The sequence below is a fragment of the Sciurus carolinensis genome, chromosome 4, assembly GCF_902686445.1.
Source record: "Sciurus carolinensis chromosome 4, mSciCar1.2, whole genome shotgun sequence".
NCBI classification, from domain to species: domain Eukaryota; kingdom Metazoa; phylum Chordata; class Mammalia; order Rodentia; family Sciuridae; genus Sciurus; species Sciurus carolinensis.
In genome coordinates this window covers 116,047,556-116,064,302 of record NC_062216.1, presented here as the reverse complement: position 1 = coordinate 116,064,302, position 16,747 = coordinate 116,047,556, and the positions used below count along the sequence as shown (strand labels likewise).

The 16,747-nt window shown below is 43.4% G+C and overlaps 1 protein-coding gene and 1 pseudogene across 1 annotated transcript; one reads left to right on the top strand and one right to left on the bottom strand.

Annotated features, from left to right (window-relative positions):
• Positions 1–4,367: 4,367 nt before the first annotated feature.
• Positions 4,368–5,962, top strand: LOC124982920 (receptor-interacting serine/threonine-protein kinase 2-like; annotated as a pseudogene).
• Positions 5,963–7,699: 1,737 nt separating this feature from the next.
• On the bottom strand, positions 7,700–8,635 carry LOC124982919 (olfactory receptor 10P1). The gene has a single exon (XM_047549790.1). It carries the CDS (start codon positions 8,633–8,635, stop codon positions 7,700–7,702), a length of 936 nt encoding a protein of 311 aa, XP_047405746.1.
• Between the last annotated feature and the right edge of the window lie 8,112 nt (positions 8,636–16,747).

Genomic DNA, 16,747 nt, shown 5'->3' with positions numbered 1-16,747 from the left:
CTCTCTGGCTTCCTATCTCACCATGTGATCTCTTCCACATGTGCTGCTGCCATGCCATCTGCCATGAAGTATCTACGTAGCTAAGGGGACCCTTCCCAGAGGCCAAATTGATGAGACCACCTGGTCTTGGACTTTCAACCTCAAAAACTGTGGCCCAAACCAACTTTTTGTATTTATAAGCTTCCCAGCCTCAGATATTTTGTCATAGTCATGGAAAATGAACTAATACACATGGTTAATTGGACCTTTTCGAAGTCCAACAGTTTTGGTCACTGCTTATCCCTTCCCCCTCTTGTCATTTTCCCCTTGCTTCCTATACTTTGTTGTAATGAATGACTTGCAGTTCCTAGAGTGTGTCATGCTCTGGCTCACCTTGACACATTCCATTCCCCTTTGTTAAAAAATATTAATTGAACTGGGCACAGTGGTACATCCTTGTGATCCTAGAAACTTGGAAGGCTGAGGAAGGAAGGTTGTAAGTTTGAGGCCAACCCTGGCAAATTAGCAAGACCTGCCTTAAAAACAAAAAATAAAAAGGACTGGAGATGTAGGTCAGTAAGTAAAACACCCCTGGGTTCAATCCCCAGTACCACCCCTGCAAAAACTAACAAACAAAAAACAAACTGGAGGCCATTAGACTGGGGTGTCTCTAGCACTTTAAGTTCCTATATGAGCAAACCAAAGCCTAATGAAAACAGTCAAACAAAACTAGAGAATTTATCATCAGAAACTATCAACTAACCTGTATGTAGGACTTGTCACTCTAATCAATCAGATGTTTTTTCTTTTGTTCTTATTCCATGAACACTTTTAAAGTTTTCTCTCACCCACTCCAGAGGAAGGCTATGCTGCTTGCAGCCTGAGGCTTTCTGACTCATGAATTGCTGATAAACTCTTGAAAGTTTTAATATACTAGGTTTATCTTCTGACACCTGATTCTTCTTCTGGATAACTTCTCATTATTTGGCTGCAGTTACGATTTTCTCCTTGAAGCCTACTCTGTCCTTGTAGCCTGGCTTGGGGGGTCTCTCCTTTGTGGTCCTTGATAACCCTGTCTTGCTGCTCTCCTTTGACCACATTTCATAAAAAATTGTAAAGCTGGAGTTGCCTGTTAACTGGCCTTTCTTCCCCACTTGTGCTTTATTTTTTCTTTGCAACCAAATTCCTGGCACCTAGCTTGGCATAGCATTTTCTGAATAAATATATTAAACTTGAGCCTCCTAAAGAGCGTAGAATGGCATGCAGGTGGGCCACATGGATCGAACGTGTTCTGCAAGAGAGTGATCTTCAACCCTAGTCTCTGCATGTGTGCTATCAATGGCCTTTCCTGGAGCTGCTCAGGAAGAAGCCCCCACGGAGTGAAGTTTGGTGGTCACACTGAGATGGGGAGCAATGCCCACTGCTTAGCCTCAGTGGGCTGAGGGCAGCCATAGTCTGGGTGCTCTACCATGTCCCTACTCACTTCAGCAGCCAGCTCCTCAGTGCCCTCTGCTGCCCACTGTGGACAAGGGCCCATGGAACATGTTCCTAAGGAACACAGAATAAGGTGAAGGGGTGGCCCTCAGTCGTTGGAGGGTGGGGAGCTCCTAGGGCCTCCTGAGGGCTCATCTTTCCTTAGTAATTCTGCACTTCTGATCCCGTGTACATAGGAGACTTCTTTCTAGTGTGTGCCCATGTGTCCTCTCAGGATATCTAGACTAGCCACATGGTGACTACTCTAAATGCATGTACATTCTGCACATTACATCTCCTCAGTACTGTATTTTGAATTACTTGACTTTGGGAAAGTGTGATTGGATGTGAAATCCTTTTCGTTAATACAAGAATTTTAAATTTGTCATTTTTTTTGATGAAAGAAAAGGAAACATTAGTGGATTATTTACACATATTTTCGACTATTGCAAAATTCTAAATGAGCTTGAAAATTGTTATATATTTTTTACTACCCAGTTCTGTATTTTTCTTTGAAGATGGCCATCAGTCATTTTAAGATCAGTATTTCTGGGTGCAGTGGTGCATACCTGTAATCCTAGCAACTCGGAAGACTGAGACAGGAGGATCATGAGTTCAAAGCCAGCCTCTGCAACTTAGGAAGACCCTATGTCACTTAGCAATACCCTGTCTCAAAATAAAAAAAAAAAAATAAAAAGAACTAGGAATGTGGCTCATTGGTGAAGCTCTCCTGGGTTCAATCCAAATTAAAAAGAAAATCTGTACTAAGGATCTTGATCAGAAAGTGGTCAACCATTTTTAAAGCACAAAATCTAATGTAAAATTGTACACACAGAAGAAAGTTGTTTGAGAAGCTTTACATAGAACCAGTATTTAAAGACTTTTCTGTTATTACATATTTTATTTCCTTATATATAGTAAGAGTGTGATTAATTTACTTTTTGCATCATGCCCTATCAAGCTACTTCCAAATCCCCTTCAGTTTATCCTGATGTGCCCTTCAAATATAAGCACTTTTTACAACTGCCTTGATGTGAAGAAGGGTGTAAGTATGGGATTGAACTACTTCTTCCAGAAAACCTTCCAGGAACACCCACACTATTATTAATCATTAAGCTTCCAATATACACTTACACATCTTTGGGCTCATCATATTTCTGTTTGTTTGTTTTCTGTCCACTCCATTCTTCCATCCCAACCTGCATTAGATTATGAGTCCTATGAGCACAGGGATTTTATCAGTTATTCTCTGAATATCAGGAGTGTCTTACTGATACTCCAGATCAGTTCCAGATCGGGTTTCCTGACCCTGTGTCTGTATGTCTGAGGATATTCTCTGACCTCCAGTTCCCTTTAGCTGGTGTCTCTGAACAGGGCACAAACAATCCTAGTACACCAGGGTGAAGAGTTTCCTCTAATGCTTCCAGCAAACCTGATATATCAGGCAAAATCCTTGACTGGCTGCATGATGAAGCACAGAGCTGTGGGGAGGGCTGGAGACCATCCCGGAGGCTAAGCTTCCAGGAGTAACTCTCAAGCACAGCTGGGTCAGTTGAGGAAACTATTGGTGCTGTTTCCAGGATTCAGATGCTACTTCCAGGTCAGAATTTGCCATTGCAGCCTTCTTTGCTGCTGTCTGAGAGAGACTGCACGCTGCTCCCCAGGGCCTCACTCAGTCTGGGGTGTTGGTGGAGATATATGGGATCAAGCTGATGGCCCAGAGAAGCCAGGGAGATCCTCTTGACCAGTCAGACGTGTTGTCACTGCTTATGGATAATTTCAGAAATCAAGGGCGGGAAAGGGATTCATGTAGACTGTTTCAAGAAGGAGTAGTGATAGGGAACAGGTAGATGTGAGTGGTGGGAACATGAGGTTAAGCAAAAAATGCTATACAATGGGTCCAACTGTGCTGACCCCCACATTCTTTCTTTTCCAAGAAGCAATTTACCTGCATCCCTACCTGGCTTAAGTGGACAGGATATATCACATTCCTCAGCAAACTACCTGTTATCTTTAGGAGAAAGGCAGGCCTGAAATAATGTTGATAAAGGAATCCAAATTATCCCGAAGGGGGAGATTTTTGTAACCCTTTTCACAGATGAGATCCTGGAATTCAGGGAGATAAGGATAATTCCCCCTAACCATAAAAGCTGTAGGAATTTATGGTTAAGAATTCAAATTAGAACCAGTCAATATGGACCAAAGTGACCTAGACTTATCATGGCAGTGGGGACTTGAAAGTTTGATGTCTTATTGCTGTCAGTCAAAAGGCAAGAGTTGGACCTGGGTGGGACTCTCTGGAAACTTCTCAGGGATCCCCAATAAAGCTGGAGTGCAGGAGAGGCACACTGTCCCTGTCCTCTCTGAGAGGATCCACTCTCTCCCTTGAGAGTGTCCCCCTTTCCCCTTTCCCATCCCTTCTAATAAACTCATCACCTGTTACTCTGAGTCACATGTCTGAAATTTATCTGAATTGACCACAAGAATTGGCTTTTGAAGGAGGGTCTTCATGCTGCTTCAGTTTCCCAGAAGTCCCTTAACAGTTGGGTCAGTAATTTAGGAGGCCTCAGGCTGGACTGGCAGTTCTGAACCTCACTGGGAGTCAGTTAGAGCATGGGGTTTAATAGTTTGAGTTTTGTACTGTACTTTAGAGTTTATGAAATGACTCTATGACTGTTATCATATTTCAGTGATTCACTGAATAAATCATTATCCACTGAACAATACATGGAGTGACGAGGACTGAGCCTTCTCCTGTGTTAAGGTTGAGAACAGTTTACAAGTAGATCGAGTTGAAAAGAAGAGTCTGTTTGCCTGGGAATGCAGGAGGGAATGGGCGGCCTCTTGACCTAGTGTTCTGCACAGGGAAAACTCCTGGCCCACTTGGGTAGGGTGGGATCTGAGCATCCCTAGCGATGGGAGTGGTGTGCACACCCAAAATGGGCGGGCCACTGAGCGCCAGGGCCATCTGCAGTACCCTGCACACCATTCCCTACTCCAAGCTCCCTGACCTGTGCAACCTCAGGGTGTCCTCAGCCAGCTGTGCAGACTGGCAAGTCCACGTGGCAGTGAAGCACCTGCACATCCACACCCTCCTGCTCGACAGTGAAAGAAAGGAAGTCTTAAGAGGACCTGGTATTTGGCCCAAAGCTAGATTTAGTTTTGTTCTTCCAATTTGGGGAATTTGCAATGAACCAGAATTTTTGGGAATAGTCACTAAATACATACCAAATGGATCATTAAATGAACAACTATATAGGAAAACCGAATATTCCAATATTGTCAGGCTGTTAAGATGTCACATCCTACATGAAATTACACTTGCTGTACATTACCAGTGCAATATGAATTCTCCTCTACTTCATCATGACTTGAAGACTCAAAATATCTTGTTGGATAATGAATTTCATATTAAGATTGAAGATTTTGATTTATCAAAATGGCACATGATGTTTCTCTCACAATGACAAAGTAGCAAATTTGCCCCAGAGGAGGAAGAATTATCTTTATGCCACCTGAAAACCATGAAACTGGACAAAAATGAAGGGTCAATGTCAAGCATGATATCTATGACTCTGCAGTTATTACATGAGAAGTGTTAGCCAGAAATCAGCCTTTTGAAGAAGTCACCACTCCTTTGCAGATTTTGTATAGGGAGTTTCAGGGACATCCATCTGACACTAATAAGGAAAGTCTGCATTTGATATACTTCATTGAGTACTCATAATCTCTCTAATAGAAAGGGAATGGGCACAAAATCCAGAAGAAAGACTTTCTTTCTTAAAATATTACTAGAATTTAATCCAGTTCTGAGAACATTTGAAGAGCACTTTCTAACAAATTAACAAAGTTTCAGGGTGCTTTCAGTACTATTTGCTTACTTTACAAGAAGATGGAGTTATCTCTGAATGTATCTGTAAATCATGGTCCACAGGAGGAATCTTGTGGATCCTCTCAGCTCCATAAAAGCAGTGGTTTTCCTGGAACCCAAAGATCCCCAAGGAAAAAGATTAAAAAAAAAATCTGGAAAAACTACAGACTGTTCTTCTATAAAGCTCCATCACTGTCCAATAAATCACAGTTGGGGTAGTACTATTTCTGCATCTCAAAGGGCTGTATTCTGTGATCATAAGACCAACCTCTGGTCTTGAACAATAATAAATCCACTCTTAGCTGAGGGGTATTCAGCTATGTCTACAGCCTGGCATAGCCCAACAATGGATCCAGAGTAAAAGGGAAGACATTGTGAGCCAAATGACTGAAGCCTGCTTAACCAGTCACAGTATGCCCTCTTTTCCAGGTACTTGATTGCAAAAGAGGACTATGCACTTGTTAGTACCAAAACTACAAGGACTCTGAAAGTCAGTAATTACTGGACATCACTGACATCCAAGGAGAATTTGCCAAAGTTACAGTGCAAAATTTGAATGATAACAAATAAATGGGTCTTCAACCTTACCCAGAAGTACTGGTGGTTTCCAGACCACCATCTTCAAATTTAAGTTTGTAAGTAAGTCTTTTTCAAAAAGAAATGTCAGTTTCTTTTACAAGTCTGTTATCTTGATATTTTTTAACAAAATCCATATGGGCTGGGGTTGTAGCTCAGTGGTAGAGTGCTTGCCTAGCATGTGTGAGGTATTGGGTTCGATCCTCAGCACCACATAAAAATAAATAAATAAAATAAAGGTATTGTGTTCATCTACAAATAAAAAATATTAAAAGTTAATCCACATGGGTAGTGCAAGCTTTACTGAAGATTTTTTTTAAGAGGGTAAATATTAGTCTCCTTCCATGAAATTGCAGTATTTAAAAAAAATTACGTAAATAAAAAAGTTTGCATTTTGCTACATGGTTAAAAAAAAAGAAGTAGTTGGAGAAATGTTACAATTCATTGCAAAAATGAATTAGTAGTGACATAAAGGAGGGAGAAATGTGTTTTAGATATCAAATTCCTTGAGCTTCATCTTGTAGGGTGAATAGCAGTTTGCCAGGACATGTTGAGTAAGATGTGGGGAATTTCTGGCAGAACAGAAAAGGCATAGAGATATAAGAAGCCTGCATAAGGGTGGGGAGTTTTGTGGGAAACAAACTTAGAAGAGAGGGCAGATGTGCGCTACAGACGGACACACTGATTTCTATGGTTGAATCACTGAGCACAAGAGCAAGTCTTGAGGGCTAAGGACTACTTAGAGATCAGAGGGGTGGTGGGAGGGAAGACAGTGTTCCTATACTTCCTCAGTAGCTCCTGTTATTGGTGAAATACTGGAGGATTGTGGCTCCTCACAGAGAGCCAGAGTTTAGAAGGTTCTTGTGTGGAGGATGTGGAGATGGTAATGGTGTGTGAGAGGCTGAGGGGCCAGGAAGGCATTACCTGGAACAATCTGTCCTTTCACATCAGTCTTAAGCTGCTTTTTCACCTCTGCCACAGCCCAGGGGAAGAGGTGGAGGAGATGGCATCAACACCAGAGGCTAAAAAATGCTTCACTTTCACAAGTCCTGCTTCTGGATCCCTGGTTGGCTTTGGCTCTGGATCTTGCCCCTCAGGCCAGTGGATCTCCCAGAATTCCTGACCAACTGTCTCCTAAAAGGCATCTAGAGCCTGAAACTCCAGTGTGTTTCTTAGAGATGTGGCATAGGATCTTCTGGCAAAAAGTTTTTCCTGATGTCTAACCCCAGTTCTTGATACGCTCTACTATCTTCCTTTTGGGGCTGGTATCAATGAGTCTTATGATTAGAACTGGAATAAATGAGTCTTATGACTAGAACTTGGCAGCTATTACTCCTGAAGGCTGAGAACAGAACAAAGGTACCATGAGTAGACTCAGACACACACGGAGGAAAATGCAACGGAAGGCTAGGAACGCTCCCCAGGCTTGAGTGGGTCATTTAATTGGGTGTCAGGGTCATAGACATCTGCCTCCATGACTGATGTGAACCTCTGGCTACTGCTATAGCCACGGCAATCACCTGAACAACCTAGAGGATGCTAAGTGTTCTTTCCCAAAGTTAACAATCTTTTCCACTCTACCTTGTCCAAATAACCCATGCCCTGATGTTGAGTCTGGGGTATAGAATAGGAGATAAGATATATATTTACCCAATTTAATTCCAGCATTTCCTGCCAGGAGACCTTATTTCTTTGAGGTGCTGCATGATTTCTGTTAGGCTGGAGTTCAAGTCCAGCACTTGAAAGCTGAGAGGAGGAGCAATCAGTGAACAAGTAGACAGCCCCCAAATCCCTTCAGGTTTAGGTGACCTGCCTCTTCACCATGTGTCGGAGGGCCCCCGTCACCTCTGTGTTCCGAAGAGTGTAGATGATGGGGTTGAGCATGGGTGTGACGACTGTGTAGAAGAGGCTGAGGATGCGGTCTGTGGTGACAGAGGAGCCTGCCTGGGGCCGGATGTAGGTGATGCTGGCCGTTCCAAAGAAGAGCGAGACCACAAGGAGGTGGGAGGAGCAGGTAGAGAAGACCTTGTGACGACTCTGGGTGGAGGTCATGGCCAGGATGGCACTCAGGATGCGGACGTAAGAGGTGACAATCAGAGAAAAGGGGACCATTATGAAGACCACAGTGGCTGTCATCACGGAGATTTCGCTCTTGTGCTTCCCAGCACTCGCCAGCCTCAGTACTGGCAGGATGTCACAGAGGAAGTGCGGGATGGTTGGGTGACTGGGGAAAGGCAGAGTGAAGATGAGGGAGGAATGAGTGGTGGCTGTGATGATGCCCATGACCCAGGAGGTGCCCACCATGGCCATGCAGGCCTGCGGGCTCATGAGGGTGGAGTAGTGCAGGGGCCTGCAGATGGCTGCGTAACGGTCGTAGGCCATGGCTGTGAGCAGGCAGCACTCTGAGATGCCCAGGACAATGAAGACATACATCTGGGCTGCACAGGCCTGGAAGGAGATGGCCCGAGGGTGTGGGGAGGCCAGATCAGCCAGGGTCCTGGGCACAATGTTGGTGGTGTAGAGGAGTTCCACTACGGAGAGGTGGCGCAGGAAGAAGTACATGGGGGAGTGCAGCGCAGGGCTGGCCCGAGTGAGGAGGATGATCAGGGAGTTACCCAGCAAGGTGACCAGGTAGACCAGCAGCACCACCCAGAGCAGGGGGCCCTGCAGGGCCCTGAGGTCGGAGAATCCCAGAAGAAGGAATTCGGGCAGTGTAGTATGGTTTTCCTTAGTCATCACTTCAGGCCAGGAAAGAGAAGTTATTTAGAAACAACCAACATGTCTGAAATCCAGAAAAGCACTTTTCATACAGTCCCTCTCAAAATCAAGTAACAGCAAGTTCTCTTTTTGGATGAGCGATGGGTCTCAGAGAGATTAAACAACTTGTCCGAGCCAATATTGACTTCAGAATGTTGCACAGTGATAATGACTATTTGTGATCACACTGCCTGGTGGTATCAAGCTTTGGGTTTGTGGCACTTACCCTGATTCCTTTCCTCTCTTCTTGTCTAGGCCCCTGTGATCTGTTATACCAGCTGGGGTGTCCCAGCACACCCTGTTCTCTCTACAGTTGCTCGGTCACCAGTGTTTCCTACAGAGAGTTTCTACTCAGTTTATTTAAATCTCACTCATTCTTCAAGCTGCAGCTCAAGTTCCACCTCCCTGTGGCAGCTTTCAGTCATTCTCATGCTGAGAAATAACTGTCTATGGTATTTCAGGATTGATATTTAGGTTCATGAATTTGTATTTGACTTACCTCCAGTATTGAGAGAGGTGCTGTGCAGTGTCTGTGGTTTTTTTTTTTGTCGTTTTTTTTTGTACCAGGGGTTGAACTCAGGATACTTGGCCACTGAGCCACATCGCCAGCCCTATTTTGTATTTTATTTAGAGACAGGGTCTCACTGAGTTGCTTAGAGCCTTGCTTTTGCTGGGGCTGGCTTTGAACTCATGATCCTCTTGCTTCAGCCTCTGGAGTCACTGCAGTGTCTCTTTGAACAGCTCAGTGATGGGGGGAACTCACCACCTATTGAAGTGGCCCCTTCTAGCCTTGGCATCTTCTATCTGTTGGAAAAATATTCGTTACTCTGGTCTATGCTAAATGCTTAGTAATTCATAGAATTTCTAACCCCTCTTGTACAAACCAGTCCTTACAGTATTTGAAGAAGCCATCTTCATCCATGTGCTCTTGAGACATTGCTTGTGCTTTGGTCCCAGCACTTCCTAATGTGAAGTTTCCACTATAGGATCCTGAAGCAGAAGGTGGGGATATGGAGAGGGGGCTGTCTGTTTTAGCAGTTGCTAATGTTTCCACTATACTAAGAAATAATATTCATCATATCACTGGATCTTACAGTCATGCTATGGCATGGAAACCTTTATTTTCTCCATTTTAAGATGAGGAAATGGAAGCTCAGATAATGTAAATAACTTTCTCCAGGTCAAGTATATAGTAAGAGTTTGGGCTCAAATCTGGGTCTGTCTAACTTCAGGGACAATGCTTTTTTTCTTTTCTTTTCTTTCTTTCTTTCTTTCTTTTTTTTTTTTTTTTTTTTTGTGGTACTGGAGATTGAACCCAGGGGTGTTACCACTGAGCTGTGCCCCCAGCCACTTTTTATTTTGATCCAGGGTTTTGCTAAATTGCTGAGGCTGGCCTTGAACTTGTGATCCTCCTCTTAGCCTCCTGATTGACTGGGATTACAGGTATGCACCACTGCCCCCAACAGGGCTGGTGCTCTTAACTACTAAGTCTTGGAGGTTAGTTTTATTTTTAATTTTTCCTGGAGGTTAGTTTAATCACCAGAATGACGCCATGGTGCTTAGAAAATGCCAAGTCTTCCCTAAAATTTATTAGGAGAATGGATGAATCCCAGTTATAAAGACAGGGGAAATGATGAACAGAAAGATTAAATAATTTGCCTAAAGTTAGACAGAAAGGAAACTGGACTTCTGGTCCCAAGATTTGCTGAGCTTCTTATCACCCACATTCACCACATACATGAAGTTTGTTTGTCCATCTTCATATTTAGGCAAGAGGGTCTCAAACTTTCTGCCCATTGCTTATGGACCTAACCTTTGCCCCATCCTTGCTCTGGACCCTCTCACCATATTTTTATAACCTATAGCCATTTGCTGTAGCTCCCACTTAGAGATTGCTGTGTGCTGGGAATTGTGCAGAATCTCAGCAGACCTTTCTAACAACACTAGTGATAATTGTTTTTTGCCTTTGCAGATAAGGAACCACAGCTCTGAGGGATTTCAACCACCATCCATACCTACTATATCTCCAGTGAGGACCATAGCCTCACCTCGCAGTTTTGAGGGATGAACTTGCATCTAGTTAGTTTTGCCAGTTATCTGAGTTTTTTGGCCAACAATCCTTCAGATGCCCGTATCATTAAAAAACATGGTCTAGATTCTGCTGCTTTCACATTTTTAAAATGTTATTTTTCAATTAAAAATACTTAAGAAATATTTGAATTAAAACCACTCATAATTCTATCCCTTAAATTATTTTTTCTTATTTGTTCTCCTCAGGTCTTTGCCCTATTGAAAACCTGTTTTATATGCTTTTAGTGGATGTACTATTTTTTCTTCTTTTATTTTCAAGTGTTTGCTATAAACATTTTGCCATGAGATCACATAGCATTCTGAATGATCCTTTAAAAAAAAGTTTTTGAAAAAAATCCTTTGACTTTCCCCACTGACATTTAACAAACACTTTCTTACACTCTTGCAATTTAAGCGGTTCCATTTTTTTTTTTGGTATTGTAGATAATGACACAAGCAATATCTTTGTGCATATCTCCATCCATCTACTTCTGTTAACATATTCCCTTAGGATAAATTTCCAGGGGTGGAATTATTGGCTAAGAGTATGAACATTTTTATGAGTCTTGCCATATTACACATGCATTTGGATTCCTTTAACAGGAATGAGTGGCATCTCTGTCCTCCTTCCCTGAGTAAAGTGGGGATCCTTCTTGTTCCTGCCTGCCCTCACCAAGGCCTCTCCCTCTACACTCACCTCACCTTTGCCACACTGTGAAAAATTCGTCATTCTCAGTGCTCAGGTTAAATTTTGCTTAACAATGTCGCCTGTGAGTGTGGAGAGACAAATTTCTCCTGCATCCTCTATTCTTCTTTCCCTGCTTCTCTCAGATCCTCACTTCCCTGTTTCCACTCTGACTGTTAATTTCCCTTTGCAATTTCTCTATCTCCACATGTCCTGACACAGTTGGGATGGTCTTCACAGAGACACTGGCCCTTAAGCTACAGTTATTCTTTTTACAGCCTCTCACAGAGGAGCAGGAAAGACAGAAGGTAACTGCTAACTGGGCCACAGACAGGGGATGAACTTTTAAAAAAATTATGTTTAATTATGGTGAAAATGCATAACATAAAATTTATCATCATAATCATTTTTGAATGTTCAGTTCAATAGTGTTAAGTATATTCACTTTGTCAAGGCAGATATCTCCAGAACTTCTTTCATCTTGCAAAATTAAAACACTGTACTCATTAAACAACTCCTCATTTCCACTTCCCAGTAACTCTTTTTAAAGTACAAAATCACCTCCTGTGCCTCAAATAAGCCTCAGTCAGACAGACAGATGGATCAATTGGTCAGCTAATTGGTATGTGGATAGAGTGACAGATAACCTAGAGTTAATTGCAGAGGTGTGGCAGGTGGCTGGTTACATGTCTGGTCAACCCTGTGATCCCTGAATGCAGGAGGTGAGACTCTTTGAGGGTGAATGGAATAGAAAACAGATCCTTGAGGGTTAAGCTTGGATTTGGGTGCAGGGGAGCTGGGATTCTGGAGCCTCATGGTGTCTGTGGGAAATAAAGGGAAGGACAGTTCTTATGGACTCAGGGAGGTCTGGGTCACACGTTTCACTTTTGTTTATTCAGATTTTTTTTTTGCCTAAGTATTAATGGGAGAGGAACGTGGGGATTGTGTGTGTGTGTGTGTGTGTGTGTGTGTGTGTGCGTTGGAGAGAGTGTGAAGCAGGAAAGGAGGATATAGGCCGCTCCATCTGTGGGCTCTAAAACTGGGACCATTAACAGGAACCTGAGAGACACTGACGCTGACAGTATGGAGAGGGTTGTGACCACCTGAGTTACCTAACAAGCAAACCCATGGAACTGCCCTACACTACCCACTGTCTCACCCCACACACTCCATCCTTTCCGACACACTACTAATCACACAGTCATCACACTTGCCACATGGCACGTGCCTCCACCCCCAGCATGTCACCCTGCACATCAAGGATTGGCATGGTCTCTGTATACACAGGCTTTCCTTGCTCTATCATGTTCAGTTTTACCTGGAAGGAATTATCCGACTTTCCCTATCTCCTTTCCGGCCCTTCTCCCTGTCCAGTGAGACTGGTGGCATGTGAATCACATCTTTGCAAATGAAATAGGAGAGATTTGGGAACCATCTTCTGGACTCTTCTATTACCAAGGACAGGTACTGGTTCCCTACATACGGAGAGGTTCCAAGGCCCTGAGCGGGCCCTGCTGATATACTCTCTGCTCTTACCTTACTGTCCCTGGCAGGGTCTGTCCTTGTCAGGGGGAGGCCCAAGGCTGCGCAGCACTGTGTGGGGGCACTCACCACGTGAAAGGCAGGGGATAGAAATGGTGACCCAGCCAGGGCAAGAGCTGCTGGGCACAGGCAAGGCTCTGCTCTTCCCCTCCCTGGAAGTCTCAGCCTCTGTGGTGCCCACAGTTATTCTCTGGCTAGTGTAGTGCCTCTGAGCCCTGGAGACCTGGAAGGCCCTGACTCCTGGGGTTTCCCTGGGTAACCCTGAGCAGAGGTAGTGTCATGGGCTGGATAATTCTTTCTGGGTCTCCAAGGCTAGCTGCATTTTCCTTCTCTCCTTAAGCTCATTCCTCATGGCCAGCCTGGATTGCCGTTGCCTGCCCACTCATGAAGGGCCTCCTTGGTCACAGAAAGCACGAGGCTTGAGAGTTTCTCTGCCTCAATGTAGACTCTCTCTAGGGAGTTAATTCCCATGTACGGAGTCTCAGCTTCCTGTTAAATGTAGATGCTATTAATAGTGAAGTATGATTTAGGCACATTGTTCTCTCCATGTGTGGTTTGCTTTTTGGAAAGAAAATGTTCTAGTGAGGATATTGCTGTCTGGCTACCTAGGGGTTCATGGGAGGAAAGACCTGGTTTCTGCCTTTCCCTGCATCTCTCCCGTCACCGCGGATGCACTGTGCGTGGTCCTGGCTCAGAGTAAAGCCTTCGGAATGCTGTTAGCTTGGAAAGGGTGGGTGGATGAGGGAGGGTGCTTACGCCAGGTGGTGCTACCTGAACCAGTCCAGGGCTTTGCCTCAACCCCTACTGCCCTCTAGTTGACACTTGCTGTCTCCGCTTTTTGTGTCCCACTCCCTGCCCCCTCCTTTGTCCCTACCGCTCCACAATGATCTCGTATCAAGACCACCAACCCCCTTGTGCTAAATCTAATGCTCATTTTTTGGTGTTTATCTTTCTCATTCTATCAGCAATATTTGACACATTTGATCTCCTCTCTTTCCTGAGACACATTCTTTAATTTCTGTGACTCCTGAGCACACATCTTTGAACCTGGCTGCTCCTTGTACATATAACTGAGAATTCCCCCTTAGATGTCTTTTTTTTTTTTTTTTTTTTTTTTTTTTTTTTTGTGGTGCTGGGGTTTGAACTCAGGGCCTTGTGCATGTGAGGCAAGCACTCTACCAGCTGAGCTATAGCCCCAGCCCTGCCTTAGATGTCTTAGAGACATCTCCAACTTCCCATGTCCTAAATAACTCTTGCTCCTTTCCCAAGTTTCCCCAGCACAGGAAGTGACCAGTTGCCACCCAGTTGCACAGATTAAAAATCTAACTTTTTGTTTAACGAATTGCTTTTCTTAATGGCTGGTGTTAAATTTCTTAGCAAGTCCTAGTTGTTCTGCCTAAAAAAATTATAACACCAACAACCCTCTCTGACCATCTTGACTGCTAACACCCTAGTCCAGCAACTTGTTTCTCATCTGGGCCTTCCAAAATCTTGTGTCCACTTCTCGTGTTAAACACTTGTATTATATGTCTTCAAGTGTAAGTCAGGTGATATCACTCCCCTCCTTTAAACCCTCCAGTATCTCAATAGTGTCTCATTATAGATAGAATATAATGCAGACTCTTTTCACTGATTTATAGGATTCTAATTATTTTGTTCCTGTGTATTAAATGTGTCTTTTAATTTTTTTCTTTTGACATTTGGGACCTTTGTGACATTGGGGAGACTGCCCCTCCCGGGGTGAGCTCATTCATAGGTGTAGCACAGGTCAGCATGGCTTTCATATGCAACCAAACAACCCAAGAGTCCATGTCCTCAACTGCCTCCTTTATTGTGCTCTGATACTCTGGACCAGTATTCCTCTGCCCTAGTCATACCTGGGCCAAGTGTCAGTCAAGTAGAGACAGCCCCTGTAACCCAGAGCCCGCTGAAATTATTCAAAACTAGTCAATACTCCACTCGTTTAGTGGAACAGTAGAGAAGAGAAAATACCTATTCAGTAGAACTTTGATGGTACAACTCAAGAGTTTGCTTTGCCTAGAAGGATGGTGTGACATATTGACCTACATTGATCCATGAAAAATGGCTAATGGTTTATTTGGTAGGAGGTTTAGGAGGTGCAAGGAACAAGGCAGGAGAATGGGTGATGAGGAATTTTGGTGTGGCCCCACCCCCACCATCACCATCGTCATCAACAACTCTCCTGTAATACTTTGGACCACATACTGTTCTATGTGCTTTTCAAACACCAACTTATTTAATCATCCCTAAACATTATGGAGTGTTTTGAAAAATTCATCTCAAGGAGACAGAGGCAAACAGGTGTTAGACGCTTGAATAAGACCATCCAGTCAGCTGTGGTGGTGCACGTCTGTAATCCCAGCAGCTTGGGAGGCTGAGGCAGGAGAATTTCAAGTTCAAAGCCAGCCTCAACAACTTAGCAAGGCCCTAAGTAACTCAGTGAGACCCTGTCTCTAAATAAAATACAAAAAGTGGCTGGGGATGTGGCTCAGTGGTTGAGCACCCCTGGATTCACTCCCCAGTACAAAAAACAAACAAACAAAAAACAAAAAAACCCCATCCAGCTAAGTGGGAGAGCTGGCATTTGATCTGACTTCAGAGTCCGTGCTCTAAACCATCTTATTATGCTGAGGACGAACTTTTAAAATGGGACCAGATTGTAAGACTATTTGTGAATATGTGAGACTACGTGAATGTTCACAAATGGTCTTTCACTGCAGAGGATGCTGTCAATACTTAGGGATCAAGATGACCCAGCTGATAGATTTCAGTCAACCTTCTCCCCTAGCCTCTTCAGTACTTATTCAAGGGATCGCAAACAAAAATGTCCATGGTGGAAGGAATGGAGGTTAGTCACATGTTTACCAGCAGTGGCTTCCCTCACCAAGACTGATGTGGCCACACTGCTGCTTAGTATGCAACCTACCCATAATAGCCTGATCTTGTAGGCAGTCTCGAAGGTTGCTCCCAATGACCCCCATCTTCTGATATTTATGCATTTGTGTAATTCTTTTCCTTTAAATGTAGGTTGGAATTTGTGATTAGGTACCTAAGATTAGGTTGCAAAGAGACTTAACTTTCTTTTTGTGTCGTCTCTGTTTCTCCTTTCTGTCTCGGCCTCTTTATCTGCCTTCATCTTTCCCCCTTCCATTTTAGTTTGATGTAATCCCACGTGTCTGTTTTTGCTTGTTTTGGGGTCCAATCCAATAAATCAATGGCCACACTAATGTCATGGAACTTTCCCCATATGATTTCTTCTAGTAGTTTTACAGTTTTGGGTCTTACGGTTAAGGCTTTGGTCCATTTTGACATGGCTTGTGCACTCTGTGTGAAATAAGGGTCCCAGTTCATTCTTCTGCATGTGGGTATTTTGTTTTCCCATCACCATTTATTGCAGAGACCATTCTCATTGTGTGTTCTTGGCATTTTTGTTGAAAATCAATTAACCAGAAATGCATGAGTTTGTTTTTTTTTTTTTTTTTTTTATTATCATGTACTATGATCTCTCTACTTTGTTCTTTCTGCTCAAGATTGCTTTGGCTATTTGGGTACCTTTTGTGATTGCCTTTGCTATTTCTGTAAAGAATGACATTGGAATTTTGTGAGGGACTGCATGGAATTTGTGGATTGCTTTGAATAGTATGAACATTTTAATAATATGAATTCTTTCCATCTATAAACATGTGATTCATTTCCAGTTTATGCCTTCTTCAATTTCTTTCATTAACATTTTATAGCTTTCAATGTATAGACCTTCCACCTCCTTGGCAAAA